The 21,841-nt window shown below is 39.0% G+C and overlaps 1 protein-coding gene across 2 annotated transcripts in view; it reads right to left on the reverse strand.

Moving 5' to 3' along the window:
* ZRANB3 (zinc finger RANBP2-type containing 3) overlaps nt 1-21,841 on the reverse strand; it is a 324,584-nt gene that overhangs the window by 26,925 nt on the left and 275,818 nt on the right. For both annotated transcript variants that reach the window (XM_043573283.1, XM_043573282.1), the window contains exon 13: nt 464-851. In XM_043573283.1, coding sequence (XP_043429218.1) covers nt 464-851 — 388 coding nt within the window. The remainder of the gene's footprint in view (nt 1-463; nt 852-21,841) is intronic.

Consider the following 21,841-nt stretch of genomic DNA (forward strand, 5'->3'; position numbering starts at 1 on the left):
AACAGGACACCATATATATCATAGTAGGCAAAGAAGCTACACCGGATTATTTTGCTATTTAAACAAAAACAATCTGTAATTTCTTTTAAAACAAGTATTATCTACAGGAGAAAGAAAACAGCAGGTCTATGACTATAAGGCATATTTGCTGCCATAGCAACCGAGCTTCTATTCCTGCCCATTGAATTCACATCCTGCTGGCATTAATGAGAAATGTCCATTTGTGCCAAATTAGTGCCATGTCACAGACGCTCCGGGATATACATTCTTGACAGACCTGGAAGTTTTGCATGTTCCACAAGGGGATAAATTCAGTCTTCACTGTATAAAGTTCTTACTCCAGCTTAAAAGCTGAAGTCAGTGCCGAGTCACACTAACCCGATACAGCAGTTGCCTCTAAAAACACTGGCTAGGTGAAGACAACACCACCAGCCCCCTCCAGGGCCACACTCCATCTACTCACCAGCACCGCCTCGAGGATTCTCACACATTTCACAATATGGTAACGTGGAGTTATTGATATAGGTGCAGAGGCCACACGGCCAGCCCTTTCCAGGAAGAGGTGGGGTGGTTGCCTGGGCAGGAGCCGTGGTTTGCCTGAGCCAGGATGGCTTCTCCTCTGGGGCACTGTGGTGGTCATTGGCAGTAACCAACTTTAATCTTTTACCTTCAGGCTCAAAATTGCTTTCATAATCCATGATATGTCTCGTGGCTATTTTTCCAGGGTTTGCCGAAACGACAGTATTTTTCTCCTGGAATATCCCTGATTCATCGCAGGAGGTCACCAACTGCCTTTTCTTAGGTTTTGGTGAAAAGAATGATCGAATATCATGCTGTTTTTCTTTTTCAAACTGGGAAAAACAAACAGCAAATTAAGAAGCAATCTAATATGTTTTTCCTAAATAAAACAGTTGAACCAACTATTTTCAGTAACCATATTCCTTTCTCTTTTGAACACCTTGTTGGAAATGAATTCAATTACGCTGACTCTTCATATATACATATATGTAGAATAACATGAACAAATCTATAGACTTTCTGTGTCTAACTTTTTTTTAGCACTTACAATGTGCCTAGCACTTAACATATATTAACTCATTTGATCCTCATGCCAGCTCTGTGAGACAGGTACTAATATTCTTCCTACATTTTAGATGAGGACACTAAAGGTTTAGAGATGTTAGGTAACGTGGCTATGGAATTTATGTAATAAAATTATACTTCATAAACTATCTGCTCTAGAGGTATGTCAGGGACCAGAGAACTATGTATTAAAATACTTCAAGTTGGGAAAGGAGAATTGTATATTTAAGTATTTCAAGTCAATCAAGAACCTACAAAAATGTTTTCTTAACCAAACTATAAATACAATGTTCATAAACAATGTTTTTCATATTAAAGTGGTTTTTTTTTTTTGATTAGGGAGCATTTTTTTTTCAAATAGAATTAAAGCTAGTAATTAGAACTGCTTCTTTAGTAGGCACATCTTAATAATTATCTTGTTTTCAAGAAATATATTTCTCTTTTCTAAGAAAGCCTCCATCATTATCTTGTTTTTCATCTTCTTTTCTATGTGTAAATCTCAACCTCCTCATTAGAGAAAGTAGAATGCATATCACCACAATTGATTAGCTAGCAGTAAAGGAAAATTAGAGTCCATTTTAGAGAATTCCAGCTGGAGGTACTATAGTAGACACACACTGCATTTCCAAAGACGGCCACACCCATTCTTATTCTATTTGACATGTTCTTCTCACAGTGTGACAATGACACACCTACATTTAGAGGTGGGGTCTGTGTTTTTCCCCCTTGAACCTGGGTGGGACTTTGTAACTGTCTTGATCAACAGAATACAGTGAAGGTGACAGCATGTGTGACTTCTATGGCTTCCACTTGGTTGCTGAATCCATTTTATGTCTTGGGTTGCTTGTGTTTAGAGTCTAGCCACCATGTTGTGGGGAAGCCCAGGCTGCATGGAGAAACCATGTGTGGATGTTCAAGTTGACAACTCCAAGCAGGCCCCTAGGTTACAGACATCGTCAATTGCCAGACATGTGAGTGCATGAGCCTTGAGATGTTTCCAGATCTCAGACTTGGGGTCCTCCATGAAAGGCCCTAGTTATCATGGAGCAGAGGCACATACATCATCTCCATAAGCCTAGGTTGAATTCCTCACCCACAGAAACCATAATAAATAATATATGACTATTTGAAGAATAGTTTGAAGACAAACTGTTGTTTGAAGACACTGGGTTTTGAGGTAATTCGTCATGCAGCAATAGATTAACATTGACAGACACTACAGATAATGATAGCAAAATACCATATATTGTAAAGATATTTTACAGAATAAAACTTACCTGCACTTCTTAGCAGTGCTGTATAAGAAAGCAAGATATAGTAAATACATAGAAAGAAGGATTAGTGGTTAAGAGGGAAAAGGACATGGGGAGTTATGGTAAATGGTTAGAGTCTCTGAGGTGATGAAAACTTTTGAAAATAGTGATGACAACTGCACAGCATTGCCAATGTAATATTACGTAGCATTACCATTCAACTGTACACTTAGAAGTGGTTAAAATGACAAGATTTCGGATTATATAGTTAAAAATATAATCACACATTTTTGTCATTTTTCTGGTTCTCCAGGAGGGAGTCCTCTAATCACCTTCCTGAAGGATACAATGCTGGCTACCAGTAATCTGGGGGCAGATTAGGAGAACGGTGCTAAGGAGTCCATCATTACTTAAGGAGTCTTTCACTTAATACATTTAGAGTTACATCTTTTTAAAGATTTTATTTTTAAGTAATCTCTACACCCAACGTGTGGCTCGAACTCACAACCCGGAGATCCAGAGCTCCATGCTCCACATACTGAACCAGCTAGGCACCCTTGAAATATATTTGTTAAGAAGAGCAAATAAATAAATAAACAAATAAATAAAATATACAGTAACAGGCCACTCACTGCCACTTACATGGAATAATGTTTAGATAATATTAGAATCTTTTGTCCCATTCTACCTTGTAAGGAATTTGTTTAAAAACATTTTAATCTCTCCATCTTCCCACAAAGAACCAAACCAAAATTGTTTTAGATTTGCTTACCAAAAAAGCAACCCTCCCAATAATACAAAACAAAAACCTAAGAAATCTTTAAGAAAAAAAAAAAAGAATTCTCAGGGCCTTAAAATAATCAGCTTTTATAGTTGATCTTTAATTAAGATAGTTAATTAAGCTGTTTTTTAAAGAACCTCTTTTACTATTTAAGTAATGACTAATTTTAGAATTAACATTTGAGAAATTCTCATTATGTGCCAGAGGCAAGTCACAGTAAAGATTAGCGGTGACTGACAGTAATCAGAAACTGATGGCTGCATCTGCCACTTACAAGGGCCGGTACACAGGAGTAATCAGTATGGTGTTATTTGGAAAGCTCAGGTGCTCGGGTAATCATAAATTGAGACTTGAGTGCATAAAACCCAGAAAAGGGTATAAAGGGAATCATTTTACAGTGTTGGGAACTGAAGGATCCACTAAGAGCATAATTTTAGAAAAAGGAAAGGGCAAGATTAATTAGTGGCAATGACTTTAGTTAATGTTATGACGGCTACATTGGACAATGGTGAACATGGTTATAGGCAGTGAACTTGCAAATTAGTGCCATGGCCATGGGGCTGCCAGAAGCTGTAAGGCCTAACAGAAATAAAGGCTTCCTCTGAGATAATCAATTACAAGCCTGATCTATATCATCAGTTATGTTTTCTGAGGGCAACCTCTGAGCAATCGGCAGGAGGGAGGTTGATAAGGTTTCTTTGACACTTAGCAGCTGGGAGTGACAGAAACACAGGCGAGAAAATCTCTCTGACACATCCCTAACGATAATCATACATGTTGGATGGAAACAGAGAAGGGCTGCAGGTTTACTGAACAAGTGTTCTTGGGACCCATGGGCCTTTCACAAGACCTTGGATGGCCTCATGTGAGCCTAAGAAACCCTTGAAATTGTCTATAAAATGTTTTCTGTATTGTATGTACATTTTTAAAAAATGTTTATTTTTGAGACAGAGAGAGAGACAGAGCATGAACGGGGGAAGGTCAGAGAGGGAGGGAGACACAGAATTCGAAGCAGGCTCCAGGCTCTGAGCTGTCAGCACAGGGCCGGACGCGGGGCTCAACCTCGAACAGACCACAAGATCGTGACCTGAGCTGAAGTCGGACGCTTAACCGACTGAGCCACCCAGGCGCCCCGTATGTACATTTTTTGAGCATACTTCTTTACTTTCTCCATGGTTTCAGAGGGATGGATTCAAGACCCAACAAAGATTAAGAGCCACTGGACTAGAATAAAATATCTGAACATGCACCTGTGGTTTGAGCAGCTCCATTTCTTTCCTTAATTGTCCAGAAGACAGATTGAAAGTTCATATGTGAGTGTACAAATGGGTGGTGAATTAACTCTTTTCAAGGAGAAACAAAGAAATACATTCTCCTAAATACCAAGAATCCCTCTAGTTTCTCTCAAATAATAATTTTTCCCTACTGAGTAGTACCAACACAGAGTAACTTGGTGCAGGCATGAAACATTCTCCTTTGGTTCATCTGTCATGGTAACCAGATTCTGAGCAGCTTCTTACAGGAGAGCAAATGACACGGGAGCGCCCACATGGCCAGAGAGAGGGAAACGCTGATGAGGTAAGCAGAGGACAGGGCAGGAACTGTGACGGCTGGAGTTGTAGGAGACACTGCTGTGTGGGCAGGACTCACAAGTCTAAGGTCAGGTAGGTCAGCTCAAAGCAAAATACATTTTCCTTAATGTTTTGAGACAGGGACATATCACCATTAGCTCTGCAAGGAGACTCTAGCAGGTTCTTGGGACATGTCGAGATTAATCAAAGAAGTGAACATTAGTGCTTTTTAAATTAATTTTTTATAAAGTGAATGTGGATCCACCAATGAAAGCATCTGAGAAAAAGGCAGTAAGAAAAAATTATAAACAAAATGTTTCCCAAATGAACATGTTTTCTAAAAATATTAGATTTATTAAAAACAAGACTCCCTGCAGGAGCAAGCTTTACTGGTCTTACCAGAACAGACCAGAATCTTTAAATTATAAGAGCCACACTGATAGTTAAATACTCAGTAGCCATACTGTTCTGGCAAGTCTGTATTTGAAAAATGACTGATCTTATTAATGTTATTGGCATTTCTCAGTGGTAACGGTAAGCAAAAATACAAGACAAAACATTTTTTATGGCTTAGGAAAGCTTTTTTACTTAAATAGCACAATTAAGCTAAAACTTTTTTTTTTTTTAATTTATTTTGAGAGAGAGAAAAAGCATGTGCATGAGTGGGGGAGGTGGAGAGAGACAGAGAGAGAGAGAGAGAGAGAGAGAATCCCAACCAGGCTCCATATTCAGCTCAGAGCCCAACGTGGGGCTCAATCGCATGACTGTGAGATCATGACCTGAGCCAAAATCAAGAGCCAGATACTTAACTGACTGAGCCACCCAGGTGCCCCAAGCGGAAAAATTTTGTCTTTTCTGACTACATTCTTGCATTTAGAAAAGACATTATACTAGCAAATTATTGACAAATATCCTAACTCATCATGACTGTTTGTCCTTGTAAAGAAATAACTATGTTAAGTGACCCTTTTAGTATATGATAAATAAAGAACTGAAATGTAGGTGTTTGTAAGTAGGAGGAGTGATCTAAACTTATACTAATTTTTATCACAAGGCTTTGGGAAAAAATAGAGTTAAGCCAACATGCCCCTGTCATAATAAGATGTGGAAAACAGAAGAACACATTGCTCTCTTCGGTTATATAGCAGACACTCGTTACTGTGTTCCTGTCTTTTGTTCAATCTTGCCTTTGAAAAACATAAAAAAAAATATTGCTTTTGGTGAGAAGCGCTGGGAATAAAAACTACAAAATGCTTAAGGTGGCAAAATGTGTGTTTTTATCTGAAAGGTTCAGGGACTTAATATATTTGCTCTGTTTTGCTGCATGGTAAACTAATGCTCTTTAGAGACAAATTTCTTGGCCATGATGATAGGATTAAAAGCCAGTTATTAGAAATGAAGCAGAGGAAAAGGAAATCTCATAAAACTCATAAAAAAACAATAAAGCACTTCAAAGTCTGGTGCTATCCCAGAGCAGCACATACCACCAACAAAAAGCACCAGTGTCGGGTCTCAAAGACTTTGATCAAAGGGCTGCTCTTGTAGGAATCATTACTGTCTCATGTCATTCGTCTCCTGTTCTTCAAAGAATTAATAAAACCGCTGTGACACAAATGGGTGATGGCCCCGAACGGCCCACGACTGGTGAGCAGAGCTGGAACTAAGGCGTCTGCCCTAACATTTGCAAACAAGCCAGAGGATACACAATGACAAGAGTGAGGGTTTAATCATCTAACTAAAAAAAATAAATTTCAGTTCTCCTAAAAGTAGACGTTTTCAGGTTTTGTAAAATGTCCACTCTTATGTAGTTAAATAAAATGTTGACAGGGATCCACTCTTAGGCACAATGTTTTTCTCTGTGGGCATAAAGAAAACAAATCAAACAAAATAAAATAACACTGGTTTTAAAGGAACATGGTAAAAAAGAAAACATTATTTTTATCAAAAGCAGTGCAGGGGTGCCTGGGTGGCTCAGTTGGTTAAGTGTCCAACTTCGGCTCAGGTCATGATCTCATGGTTAGTGACTTTGAACCCTGCACTGGGCTCTGTGCTGATAGCTCAGAGCTTGCTTCGGATCTTCTGTCTCCCCCATCCCTGCTCCTCCCCTGCTGGTTCTCTCTCTCTAAATAAATAAATAACTTAAAAAACAATTATATAGCAAAACACTGTATAATGCACAGATCTCTAGAATGGGAGTTAAATGTCACCTACTCGCACGCCTCTGGTGATGGCATCTCCCCCTCCTCCTGCACAAGCTGCTATTAGGCAGAATTCCTCCCGGGCCCTACTAGGTTGACCCTACCTCTGAAATGTCAGGAATTTTTCTCTTCCTATTACCACTACTACTGTTAAGAGTTCAGTGTGGTGTTTAGTGCTCCAAATTCCATCTGGGAATCTCTGACAAAGCAGCCTTTAAAAAAAAAGTTCATTATTACTATTATTATTATTATTATTATTATTATATTATTTTAACTGAGAGACAGAGAGACAGAGAGAGTGTAAGCAGAGTAGGGGGGAGAGAGAGAGAGAGAGAGAGAGAGAGAGAGAATCCCAACTAGGCTCCACACTGTCAGCACAGAGCCCACAACCTGGGCCTTGAACTCACCAACTGTGAGATCATGACCTGAGCTGAAATCAAGAGCCAGCCACTTAACCAAATGAGCCACTCAAGCACCCCCAAAGCAGCCTTTTATATAGTAATAGCCCTAAGAATAAAAAGGAACTGGCTTTATTAATAGGCCTATACATATCTATTAATAAAAGTAAAGTTTTGGTAAAAGGTATATTAAAGAACCCAGCTAAAACCCAAGGCTATCACGGGACTTCGTATCTCTCAGCCCAAATCTAGACTGTAGGGCCTGCCAGGGCAAGGTGCTTTCTTTCACTCTGCTTATGGTGGAGACACAAGTGTAGGAGAGGCAGGCCTCTGGGGAGAAAGGCAACTCGTGGCCCAGCCAACATCTTAGGCTCTGAAAAATTCTCTCAGGGATAGGGGGAGAAAGCCCTGAGACAGAGTAGAGACAGAAAAATCTCTTTACCACAGGTTCAAATGGGATGGCAGACATAATCCCTTCTCCAGCTACCACTGTCTCCAAGAACTTCTGACCCTTCCCCCTCCCATTCATTTCCCACATTGCTACTAGGGTCATCTTCAGAAAACAGAAATCTCATCAGGTCATTCATGTGCTTAAAAGCCTCGGATGACATTACACTCTTTCCAGGATAAATCCAGCTTCTTGGCATTACACGTGTGGGCTCCTCTCCATCTGGCTGAGGCCAGAGTTTTGGGGTTCTTCACATTTGAATCACGTCTTGTGTGCCCTATGCTCATACATTCACATGGAATACCCATTCCCAGAACACGTGAAGACTGTTCCTTCTTCTCACTGTGCTTTGTGGCATGCTTTGGGTGTTCCCTAGGGCTGGCTGAACTAGGATCCACCCCCTGTGAACTCATCCTTCACAATCCAGCTCAGGTGCTTCCAAAGGTAAACTTTCCCACATGCCCACAGTAGTTATTTATTCTGTCCTGTGATCCCAGAGCCTGGTTTACATATCTCTATTTTGACATATATTATATCTCATTAAAATGATTTGATTACAGTCATCTCTCCCAATTAAAGAGTAAGCTCCAAAGGAATGCTAGCTGTTTTCCTTATCTTTGCACCTAGCATGTAGTATTTTAAAACTAACTGCTTTATTGAGCTATAATCTATTTGTATACCATAAAATTCACTCTTTTCAAGTGTCCAATTAAGTGATTTTTGGAGTATTTCAGAATTCTACAACCATCACCACTGCTAAATTGTAAAACATTTTCCTCACCTTCAAAAATAAATCCTTTACCAATTAAGCAGTCACTTCCTATCTCTCCCCCCTCCAAAGCCCTGGTAACCACTAATCTACTTTATTTTTCTATGGATTTGCCTATTTTGGCCAATTCATACAAATGGAACCAGACAATATGTGGCCTCTTGTGTCTGGTTTCTTTCATTTAGCATTAGGTTTTCAGGATTCCTCTATGTTGTACATGTATTGGAACTTCACTCCTGTTTATGAGTAAATACTATTCTGTTGTATGAATTATTCATCAATTGATCGATATTTGGACTATGACATTCATGCACAAGTTTTTGTGTGGACATATGTTTTGAATTTCTTTGAAAGTTAACCTGCTGGACCATATGGTGATTCTATGTTTAACATTGTAAGGAACCACGAGAACTATTTCGCAAAATGGCTGTACCATTTTACATTCCTACCAGCAATGTATGAGTGTTCCAGTTTCTCTACATCTTTGGCCATACGTGTTGCCTGTCTTTTTAATTTTAGACATCCTAGTGGGTGTGAAGTGGTATCTAATTGTGGTTTTAATATAACCTTAATAAATATTTTTATAATGGTCTTTAAATGCCCTGTACATAGTACATATCACATAAACACTGACTAAACCAAATTGAAGTGTTTCAATGCTCTATTCACTCCATAAATAACTGAGTGTCCACAGTGTGCTAACTGTAATGCATCTGGTATAGTCTGGCAAGGTCATGAAGGTAGACTGTGGAAAAGAAAGGTCTGGGTTCAAATCCCTGCTCTGTCACTCATTGGCTGTACACACCGGATTATTTAACCTTTCTGAGCTTTAGTGGGGCATGGTAGTAGTATCTGCCTTGTGATATAGCTATGAAGGTTAAATAAAATTACGTGTTTAAGGGCTTTGCACAGGGGCCGCATGGAATAGCCACTCAATACATGTTAATTATTACTACTGAGTGAATTGTTATCACTGAGTAGATTGAAGTAATAAAGACAAAGGCCGATGCCTAATAATAGCACTATGTGATGTAGGCCATGATGAAGATATTTATATGTCTCTGTCCGTAACAACGAGGTCGCCCTCTTGTCCTTATTATTAGGCTATTATACAGACTAATTATATAATGTTTATAGAGTTTACAGAGTGGTTTGAGTGGTTTACAGAGTGGTTTGAGTTCTAAAATATATATAAATGAATAGTCTAATTTAAGATGTGTTAAATTCAAGAAAGCAGTACATTTGCATATTCAGAAACAAGACATTTTGGATAAGAAAAACTTAGACTTCACGAATGCGACAGCTCCTACGGTCAACGTTATTTTGCTGTTACCCTTTTCTCAACAGACAATATGTGGGAAACAAGGTTATTTTTCATTTGTATGAGACAATTCCTTATTGCACTGCTTAGCCCACAACAAAAAACCATTTCATACAATGTTAGCATTTAATAAAAAACGCAAGGTTTGTTTTTGAACTTTGAGGGCATATTTTTAAATTTCATAGTTGTGCTAAAGAGCTTTTCTTCCCAACTACACAATTTTTTTTTTTTTTTTTTTTGCAGACCAGCAACCATCCTACATATTTTTAATGCAAGTGTAGGTGTTTGAAATAGAAATCTGCTTTGGGTTAAGGGTGTTCGAGAAGGACTTGAGGACAGCAGACCAGGGGGCTTGAGGATGGTTTTGATAGAAAAAAGGCAGTGGTGTGAGCCAGGTGAAAGATTTAAGTACTAGAGAGGGGTAAGAAAGGTAGGCAACCAGGAAGAGTCTAATGAGGAGAAAGTTAAACTGTGAGCTGTTGAACTATGAACTCATAAAATGAAAAAAAAACAACAGCTTGAGGATGGTTTTGATAGAAAAAAGGCAGTGGTGTGAGCCAGGTGAAAGATTTAGGTACTAAAGAGGGGTAAGAAAGGTAGGCAACCAGGAAGAGTCTAATGAGGAGAAAGTTAAACTGTGAGCTGTTGAACTATGAACTCATAAAATGAAAACAACAACTGGTAAGGTTAAACACAGACCTCAAAATCAGAGACTGAATTTGGGATGTGGAGATGTGTTCCAAAATGGAAAGAGAGCTACTGTGTGAAATTAGAAAATGGAAGCAACTCTGGCTTACTGAGGCTTAAAGAGAAACCAAGCAGAAAGAAGACCTGCCCTAGGCAGAAGTTGCACTTGTTACCCACACTAAATTAGAATCCTTTCTTTTGCTCACGAATGAATCACTTATTGAATATTTTAACAACCAGTACTCATATATCCATATATACTGGTAAAGTACCAGCCCTGGTGCCATATATTTTTTTCTCCCAAGTTTCTCTTTGGATACTTTACAGTATATATAATATGGATGAAGGGGACCTCAGTCATCTAGTGATCTAGGGACTCAAATGGCTGGAAAATGATGTTACTGTTTATCTATTAAGAGCCAAAAGAGAGAAAGGGCTCTGTAGGCATTAAGGGAAGGGCCCAATTCCTACAGCTAATGCAAAAGAAAGGGATACCCCTCAGATGATAGAGCATAAATGAAAATCAGAGAGAGGGGGAGGCTTCCTATTGAAATACTCCACTGAGTGTATTTTATTCAGAAACAGCCTTTAATCACTAGGAAATGACATTATAGAATAATTAACTCCATACCATTCTCTCTTTCCATCGGTAAGTGACCAACTTCATCACTCAGTGTAAGCCATTGTAGGAAAATCAAAACACCTCAAAACCAAAACAGCAGTTAGATGTCATATACTTTCAGAGGCAGAAAAAAAGGAAGAAGCCTGAGAAATAGGATTGCATCTGAGGCAGTGACCTTGGTGACGGACTCCTGGACAACACTTGTTACTTAAGGGACAGTCAACTGGGCTGTGCAGAACTATCTTTCCTCATGGTGGTAGGATGTTTTCATTGAGTTGGACTTCCATTTGAGTTACATTTGGATTAATGTTTTCCTTTAAAAAATGGAAATATATTTAGGAGGGGTAAAAAACTGTGACTCATTCTCTTGCGTGGATTAATTCCATGCAGGGTATTATGCACATACTTAATAACAGCTACAGCAGCAGCATTAACCAGTATTGTGCTGAAGCAAAGTCCTAGAATCCCATGCTATGCCAGATCACAGGAATGTCCAGAAGGCCCTATTGGTGGGGTGAGGGAGTACAATGAGGAGACTGAAGAAGAGGCTATTTACCAAACATTACCCAAAGAAATTGACTATTTTAACAACCAGTACTCTTTTTTTTTTTTTTAATTTTTTTTCAACGTTTATTTTTGGGACAGAGAGAGACAGAGCATGAACGGGGGAGGGGCAGAGAGAGAGGGAGACACAGAGTCGGAAACAGGCTCCAGGCTCTGAGCCATCAGCCCAGAGCCTGACGCGGGGCTCGAACTCACGGACCGCGAGATCGTGACCTGGCTGAAGTCGTACGCTTAACCGACTGCGCCACCCAGGCGCCCCAACAACCAGTACTCTTATATCGATATATACTGGTAAAGTACCCACCCTGGCACCATATATATTTTTTATCCCAATAATTAGCTGAATTATGTGACAGAAGAGAATTCTGATTAAGAGAGGAAGGAGATAAAGATAATGCCAATGCCATGCCCTCATTTTATCCTCTCTTTGCCCTTTGAGCTCACTCTCTGCTCCTTGGTCTCCTCCTCTCTGAGCCTCTCAGTTCCCTGTTCACTATGGCTGATGGGCTGCACTGAGACATGTGATAACATATACAATCTGTTCTTCCTGCAAGGGAAGGTCCCTCTTCTTGGCCTTAGCTCAAAGTTCCAGCTGCAGCCACAGGGCACGGGGACAGATAGAAAATGAACATCTCTTAAAATGCTGACACTACAGAAATGTTCACAAGCTGTGAAAAACCATCCAATTAGAACCGTTATAAACTTTTTAGCTAAACAAGTTTTTGATGACAATGGGCAAATCTGGTTAATTTGGCAAAGATTAATTGACAAAACTGGAAATACCTGAAAAATGTTAAATGTAGGAAATTTTAAAAAAAGACTTTAAAAAAGGATCAGAAAGAAATTAGTATAAATAGAAAGATTTCCATAGGAAATGCTCAAAGTTTGGCAACATTCAGAAGAAAAATATGTTTATCAGTAGATTAAATTTGCTTAGGACTTGTCAACAAATTGAATATTTCTTAAAATGCATGAAACTGGAGGGTATAAACTTAGGTGAGCAGCATGTGCACCTAAAGTGCACATTTCACGTCCTGGCCCCAAACCACCAAATACAAACAAAGCAAAAACACATCAAAACAAATGGTCTCCACATTACAGAACTCCAACTTATAGAAAACCATGTGTGTATAACAACACGTAGTCAGGCCAGGATGGTTCAAGATGGTGGAAAAGAAAGATCCTTAACTTATCTCTTCCCATGTATACAAAAATATACAGCTATATATAGATTAATACCCTCTTAAGAAGACTGGAAAACTAGCTGAAGAGTTTATCCACAATAGTCGATATAAAGGCCACAGTGAGATGGGAGAAGCAGAGACATGGTTTTGCCAAAAATCTGTCCTTGGCATGGGGAAGGATCTTAGCAGTTCAGTGCTTCTCCTAAAGAAGCAAGGCGCTGGTGCCCCACATGAGACACTCCAGTCCTTGCGATTTACACTGGGAAGGTAAATCCCCTAAAAGTCTGGCTCTAAAAACCAACGGGCTTATGTCTAGGAGACCCAAGAGGCTACAGGTAATTAAAAGTCTGTTCTTAAAGGGCTCCTGCACAGATTCACTCATCTTGGGATGGAGGGCAAAAGCAGAAATTTGAAAAGTGTATAGGCCATATGCAAAGGAGATTCATTAGTTATTCTTTAAGCATCTGCTGGAGATAAGCATCCACTGGCAGGACTTTCTCTGGGGAAGGAGGTATTGGTGCCATTTTTGAGTTCTTTACTCTACCTTGTCATGCTGGCAGTCACCACTTTTGTATTCCCCCAGCCTTGGTAGCACCAATAGGCTTCCCCCGCTCCAATGTTCTCTCATGATCATGCTGAAGCTGGCAGGCCTGCCCTGGACACAGGCTCCCATGCAGATTTCTGAAGCCAGTGGGCTTCCCCTGGTCCCAGAAGTTCCTACAACGCTACTGTACCCAGTGGTACAGTCCAGCCTATATACCTGCCTGTGGCCCTGCTATAGCCAACAAGATTCCTGCAGCTCTGCTAAAGCTGGCAGGCATGTGCAGTCAACATAGAAGACATTCCCCGAACAGCTGGCTTTGGTGACCAGGGTGGCCTGTGTTGCTGGGCCCCATGAGACTAAAACATCAGAAAGAGTTCCTGGCAGGTGATAAACACCAGGGCACAGCACAAAAAGCACATTGAAACAAATCCTAGTCTTCCTACAAAAAAGGCCTTGTTATGTGTCCTGTGGGACAGACTACAGGTTTACCACACAACCAGAGGCAACCAAGGAACTCTCAGGGAATGTAGGGTAGGGGACACCTTTACTCTCCCTTGGCCTAACTACAACTTGCTGGCATCTCCCAGCAAGGAGCTTATCCACATGTCTGGAGCCCTAGGGGGTAAATGGCACCAGGGCACACCTCCAAATCACCTGGCTAGGAGGCCAGCAGGGGTTATTAGTGCAGTCCCAAAAGACCATATATATTTGTATACTTTAGAAGCAGCTGCCTGAGGGCCTGGCTTCCACTCAGCTTGAAATTAGGTGCTGACTGAGTTCTCTCCCTTTCACACACTGACAGGACTTGGCAAACCCTCAACATCCTCAAGTGGGACCCATCAAGAATAACTCAGGCTGCTTAGACAATCACAAAGGTGCAAGAGAAAAGCAAAATTTAGTGTAAGACTGAACAATAAGGTTCAACAGTCTATACAAGGCCACTCCTTCAAGACTGGGAGAGGAGGCTGTTATACCTAATATACACAGAAACAAAGAAATAAAATCAAAATGAGGAAATGGAGGAATATGTGCTAAATCAAAGAACAAGATAAAGCTCCAGAAAAAAATCTTAATGAAACAAATAGTAGTGATTTATCAGATAAAGAGTTCAAACTGATGGTCATAAAGATGCTCACCAAACTCAGGAGAAGAATGGATGAGCAAAATGAGATTTTTAACAAAGAGAGAGAAAATACAAGAAAGGATCAAACAGAAGTCACAGAAAGAAGAATACAGTAACTGAAATGAAAATACAAGAAGGGGTTCAATAGCTGACTAGATGATGCAGAAGAACAGAACAGCAACCTAAACCAAGGAAGTGGAGCTCAACCAAAGAAAGGAGCAAAAATAAAAAAGTATTTTAAAAAAGTGAAGATAGCCTAAGGGATTCATGGTACAACCCCAGGGGAATAATGTTTTTATTACAGGAGTCAAGAAGAAAGAAAGGGGGAGAAAACTTTTTTGAAGAAATAATAGCTGGAAACTTCCCTAATGTAAGAGAGGGGACAGACATCAAGGTACAGAGAGTTCTAAGTAAGGTGAACCCAAAGAGACACACTCCAAGACACATTATAATTAAAATGTCAAAAGTTAAAGATGAAGAGAGAATCTTAAAAAGCAGCAAGAGATCACTTGTTACATACAAGGGAACCCCCATCAGACTATCAGCTGATTTTTCAGCTGAAGCTTTGCAGGCCAGAAGGGAGTGGCACAACATATTCAAAGGGCAGAAAGGAAAAAACTTCTGACCAAAAATACTCTACCCAACAAGGCTATTATTTAGATATGAAGGAGAAAGAAAGAGTTTTTCAGAATAGCTAAAGGGGTTCATCACCACTAAATGAGTTACAAGAAATGTTAATGGGACTTCTTTAAGCTGAAAAGAAAAGGCATGAATTAGTAACAAAAAAAAAATGAACTAGAAATCTCAACAGTAAGGCAAATATATAGTAAAGCTGGTCAATTAACCCCTTATAAAGCTAGTATGAAGGTTAAAAGACAACAATAGTAAAATCAACTGTAACTATGATAATTAGAGGATACACAAAAGAAAAAGATGTAAACGTGACATCAAAAACATAAAACATTGGGTGAGGGTGATGTGGAGAGGACACCAAGAATGCAGAATTTTTAGAATGCATTCAAGTTTAAATTGGTATCAACTTAAATTATATATACATATATATATGTATGTACATGTGTGTGTGTGTGTATATATATATATATATATATATATATATATATATATCAGCTGTTGTATATAAACTACATGCTAAAGCACAAAGCAAAAACCTATAGTAGATACACCAAAGATAATGAGAAAGGAACCTAAACATAAATTAAAGAAAGTTATCAAACCACCAGGAAAAAGCAAGAGAACAAAGGAAGAGAGGAACTATGATACAAGTCAGAAAAGAATTAACAGAATGGAAAGAAGTACATACATATCAATAATTACTACAAATAAATGGACTAAATTCTCCAAAAGACTCATACACACACACACACACACACACACACACACACACACACACACAAGATATAGAGTGGCTGAATGGATGAAAAACCAAGACCCATCTATATGTTGTCTACAGGAGACTCATTAAAGATCTAGGGACATGCACGGCTGGAAGTAAAAGAATAGAAAAATATATTCCACAAACACGGAAACTAAAAGAATGCTGGTTTAGCTACCCGCATATCAGACAAAATAGCCTTAGTTTTTAAAAGTTTACTTATTCATTTTGAGACAGAAAGACAGATACAGAGAGAGCACGCAAGTGGGGGAGTGGCAGAGAGAGAGAATCCCAAGCAGGCTCCGTGCTGTCAGCACAGAGCCTGACATGGGGCTCAATCTCACAAACTGTGAAATTATGACCTGAGCTGAAATCAAGAGTCAGGTGCTCGATCAATTGAGCCACCCAGGTGCCCTGTAAAATAGGCTTTAAAAACAAAGATTATAATTAAAGAAAAAGAAGGCATTACACAATGATAAATTAGTCAATTCTACAAGAAGATATTAACATTTCTGGGTATTTATGCATCCAACAGAGAAGGACCAATATATATAAAGCTGATATTAACAAACCACAAGGAAGAAATTGACAGCAATACAATAATAGTAGGAGACTTTATACCACACTTATACCAATGGATAGATCATCCAGACAGGAAATCAATAAGGGAACATTGGTCTTAAGTGACACACTAGATCAGCTGGTCTTTAAAGATGTATGCAGAACATTTCATCCAAAAGCAGCAAAATACATTCTTCTCAAATATACATGGAACATTCTCTGAGAAAGATCACATGTTAGGACACAAAACAAGTCTCAATAAATTTAAGAAGACTGAAATTATACCAAATATCTTTTCCAACCAAAATGGTATGAAACTAGCCATCAATTACAAAAAGAAAACTTGAAAAAATCACAAATGGGTGGAAATTAAACACATGCTACTAAACAACCAAAGGCCAATGAAGAAATCAAAGAGTAAAAAGAAAAAAAAAAAGCAAACACATAAGACAAATGAAAACAGAAATACGATATATCTATATGTCAATACATCTATATATACAACAAAATCTATTGAATGAAGCATAGGAGGTGCTAAGAGGGAAGAGTATAGCAATAGAGGCCTACCTCAGGAAACAAGAAAAATCTCAAACAATCTAAAGAAGCACTTAAAGGAACTAGAAAAAGAAAAACAATAAAAGCCCAAAAGAAGGAAGAAAATAATATCAGAAGGAAGGAAATAACAGAGATCACAATGAAATAATAAATGAAATACAGACTTTAAAAAAACCAATAGAAAAGATCAGTGAAACAAAGAGCGGCTTTCTTAAAAAGGTATACAAAAGTGACAAACTTCTAGCTAGACTCAAGAAAAAAAGAGAGAGGATTCAAATAAAATCAGAAATGAAAGAGGAGAAGTTACAATTATTACCAGAGAAAGACAAATGATCATAAGAGACTTGTATGAACAATTACAGGCCAACATATTGTACAACCTAAAAAAAGTGGATAAATTCCTAGAAATATATAATTTTGAAAGACTGAATTATGAAGAAATAGAAAATCTGAATACATCAATTACTAATAATGAGATTGAATCAGAAATCACAAAATTTCCAACACACAAAAGTCTACAAGAGATGGCTTCACTAGTTAATTATACCAAACATTCAAGAAGATTTAAAAACACACTTCACAAAATCTTTAAAAAAACAGAAGAGAAAGAAATGCTCCCAAACTGATTTTATGAGGCCTGCATCACCTTGATACTAAAATCAGACAAGTACACCACAGAAAAAGAAAATTACACACCAATATCCCTGAGAAACACAGATGCAAAATCCTCATTAAAATATTAGCAAACAGAATTCAACAATACATTAGAAGGATCATACATGATGATCAAGTGGGATTTATTCCAGGGAAGCAGGAATGATTCAACATGTACAAATCAATCAATGTGTTACACTACATTAAGAAAAAGGAATGATAAAGATAATCTCAAAAGATGTAGAAAAAAGCATTTGACGCTATCCAATATTCATTTATGATAAAATCTCTCAACAAAGAAGATAAGGAGGGAAAGTTCCTCAACATAATCAAGGCCGTGTATGACAAACCCACAGCTAACATCATACTCAATGGGGAAGAGCTGAAAGTTCTTCTTCAGAATAGGAACAAGACAAGAATGCTGACTTTCACTTTTATTTAACATAGTATTATAATGCCTAGCTGCAGCCATCAGACAAGAAGTCATCTAAACGACAAAGGAAGACATAAAACTCTCACTATTTGTAGATGACATACTATACACAAAAAACCCTAGACTCCATCAAAAAGGGTTAAAACTAATACATGAATTCAGTAAAGTAGAAGAATACAAAACTAATATACATAAACTTATTGCAATTCTTTCCATTACTAATGAACTATCAGAAAGAAAAAATAAGAAAAAAATCCCATTACAATTACAATAAAATAGAATAAAATACTAAAGAATAAATTTATCCATGGAGAGGAAAGATCTACACACTGAAAACTGTAAGAAACAAACTAAGAAGACACAAATAAATTAAAAGATATTCTGTGCTCACGGGTTGAAAGATTAATATTGTTAAAAAGTCCATACTATGAAAAACAATTTAGAGGTCTAATGCATCTGTATCAGATCCCAATGGGATTTTTCACAGAACTAGAACAAATAATCCTAAAATCTGTATAGAATCACAAAAGACTTTAAATAGCTAAAGCAATCTTGAGACAGAAGAACTAAGTTGGAGGTATCAGGCACCTTGATTTCAAACTATACTGTGAAACTACTGTAATCAAGACAGTATGGTATTGGCATAAAAGAAGACACATAGATCAAGAGAATAGAACAGAGCACAGAAATAAATCCACAAATCTATGGCCAACTGATTTGACAATGAAGCTAAGAAGGTACTATGGGGAGAGTACAGTATCCCCAATAAATGGTGTTAGGAAAACTGCACAACCAAATGTAAAAGAATGCAAGTGGACTACTATCTTACGCCATACATTAAAATTAACTCAAAATTGATTAAGACCTGGATGTAAGAACTGAAACCATAAAACTATAAGAAAATATAAGGAGTAAGCTCTTTGACACTAGTCTTGGAGTTGAATTTTTAGATCTGACTCCAAAGCAAAGGTAACAAAAGCAAAAATAAGTAAGTGAGGTTACATCAAACTGAAAACCTTATGCACAGTGAAGCAAATTGTCAACAAAATGAAAAGGCAACCTACGGAATAGGAGACTATATTTGTAAACCATATACCTGAGAAGGGGTTAATATCCAAAATATATAAAGAACTCAAACATTAATAGCAGAAAAACAAACAATACATTAAAAAATGGGCAGAAAATTTAGAAGCATTTTTCCAAAGAAGACATACAGACAGCCAAGAGGCACATAACAAGATGTTCAATACCACTAATTATCAGAGAAATACAAATCAAAATCACAATGAGGTATCACCTCACACTAGTTAGAAAGGCTATAATCATTCTGGGAAGATGGTGGCATAGGAAGATGCTGAGCTCACCGCGTCCTGCGGATCACTTAGATTCCACCCACACCTGCCTAAATAACCCAGAAAATCACCAGAAGACTAGCAGAACAAATTTTCCGGAGCCAAGCGTAGAAGAGAAGTCCACGGAAGAGGGTAGGAAGAGCAGAGAGGCAGTGTGTGGTACACGGACTGGCAGGAGGGAGCCGGGGTGGAGGGGCAGCCCACCAGCAAAGCAGAGCCCCCGAGTCTGCCTTGCAAAACCGGAGGGGCCGGGCGGAGTGTGTTCCGACAGCGAGTGGGTGTTCGGACAGCGAGCGGGACTTAACATCTGGAAGGTTATAAGTTAACAGCTCTGCTCAGAGAGCGGGAGGGCTGGAGGACAATCGGAGGGAGAGTTGTTGAGTCCCTGACAACGGAGCGCAGCTTGGCAGGGAACAAAGGTGCTCACCATTTCCCTCGCCCATCCCCCAGCCAAAATCCCAAAGGGAACCAGTTCCTGCCAGGGAACTTGCTTGCACCACGCAAAAACCCAATGCTGTGCTTCTGCGGATCCATCCCTCTGGCGGGTCTGACTCCCTTCTGGTGCTGCAGGGCCCCTCCTGAAGCAGATCTCGGAAGGAAAGCGAGCTGAGCCTGCCCCTCCCACCCTTGTGCACCTTGCCGATCCACCCCAGCTAATATGCCAGATCCCCAGCACCACAAGCCTGGCAATGTGCAAGTAGCCCAGACGGGCCACGCCGCCCTTACAGTGAATCCCGCCCCAGGAGAGGGGAAGAGAAAGCACACACCAGTCTGACTGTGGCCCCAGTGGTAGGCTGGGGGCAGACATCAGGTCTCACTGCGGCCCTGCCCACCAACGCAAGTTATTCAAGACAGCACAGGGGAAGTGCCCTGCAGTTCCGCACCACTGCAAGGACTATCCAAAATGACGAAACGGAAGATTTCCCCTCAAAATAACCTCCAGGAAATAACGACAGCTAACGAACTGATCAAAAACGATTTAAACAATATAACAGAGAGGGAATTTAGAATAATAGTCATAAAATTAATCGCTGGGCTTGAAAACTTATAAAGGACAGCAGAGAATCTATTGCTACAGAGATCAAGGGACTAAGGAACAGCCAGGAGGAGCTAAAAAATGCTATTAATGAGCTGCAAAATAAAATGGAGACGACCACAGCTCAGATTGAAGAGGCAGAGAAGATAACAGGTGAACTAGAAGATAAAATTATGGAAAAAGAAGAAGCTGAAAAAAAGAGAGATAAAAAAATCCAGGAGTATGAGGGGAAAAATAGAGAACTAAGTGATGCACTAAAGCGAAATAATCTACGCATAATTGGTATTCCAGAGGAGGAAGAGAGAGGGAAAGGTGCTGAAGGTGTACTTCAAGAAATAATAGCTGAGAACTTCCCTGAACTGGGGAAGGAAAAAGGCATTGAAATCCAAGAGGCACAGAGAACTCCCTTCAGACGTAACTTGAATCGATCTTCTGCACGACATATCATAGTGAAACTGGCAAAATACAAGGATAAAGAGAAAATTCTGAAAGCAGCTAGGGATAAACGTACTCTAACATATAAAGGGAGACCTATAAGACTCGTGATTGATCTCTCTACTGAAATTTGGCAGGCCAGAAAGGAATGGCAGGAAATCTTCAATGTGATAAACAGAAAAAATATGCAGCCGAGAATCCTTTATCCAGCAAGTCCGTCATTTAGAATAGAAGGAGAGATAAAGGTCTTCCCAAACAAACAAAAACTGAAGGAATTCGTCACCACTAAACCAGCCCTACAAGAGGTCCTAAGGGGGATCCTGTGAGACAAAGTACCAGAGACATCACTACAAGCATGAAACCTACAGACATCACAATGACTCTAAACCCATATCGTTCTATAATAACACTGAATGTAAATGGACTACATGTGCCAACCAAAAGACATAGGGTATCAGAATGGATAAAAAACCAAGACCCATCTATTTGCTGTCTACAAGAGACTCATTTTAGACCTGAGGACACCTTCAGATTGAAAGTGAGGGGATGGAGAACTATTTATCATGCTACTGGAAGTCAAAAGAAAGCTGGAGTAGTCATACTTAAATCAGACAAACTAGACTTTTAACTTAAAGGATGTAACAAGAGACGAAGAAGGGCATTATATAATAATTACAGAGTCTATCCATCAAGAAGAACTAACAATTATAAATGTCTATGCGCCAAATATATAAAACAATTACTCATAAACCTAAGCAACCTTATTGATAAGAATGTGGTAATTGTAGGGGATGTTAATACCCCACTTACAACAATGGATAGATCATCTAGACACACAGTCAGTAAAGAAACAAGGGCCCTGAATGATACATTGGA

Source organism: Prionailurus bengalensis, chromosome C1 (assembly GCF_016509475.1).
Source record: "Prionailurus bengalensis isolate Pbe53 chromosome C1, Fcat_Pben_1.1_paternal_pri, whole genome shotgun sequence".
Taxonomy (NCBI): domain Eukaryota; kingdom Metazoa; phylum Chordata; class Mammalia; order Carnivora; family Felidae; genus Prionailurus; species Prionailurus bengalensis.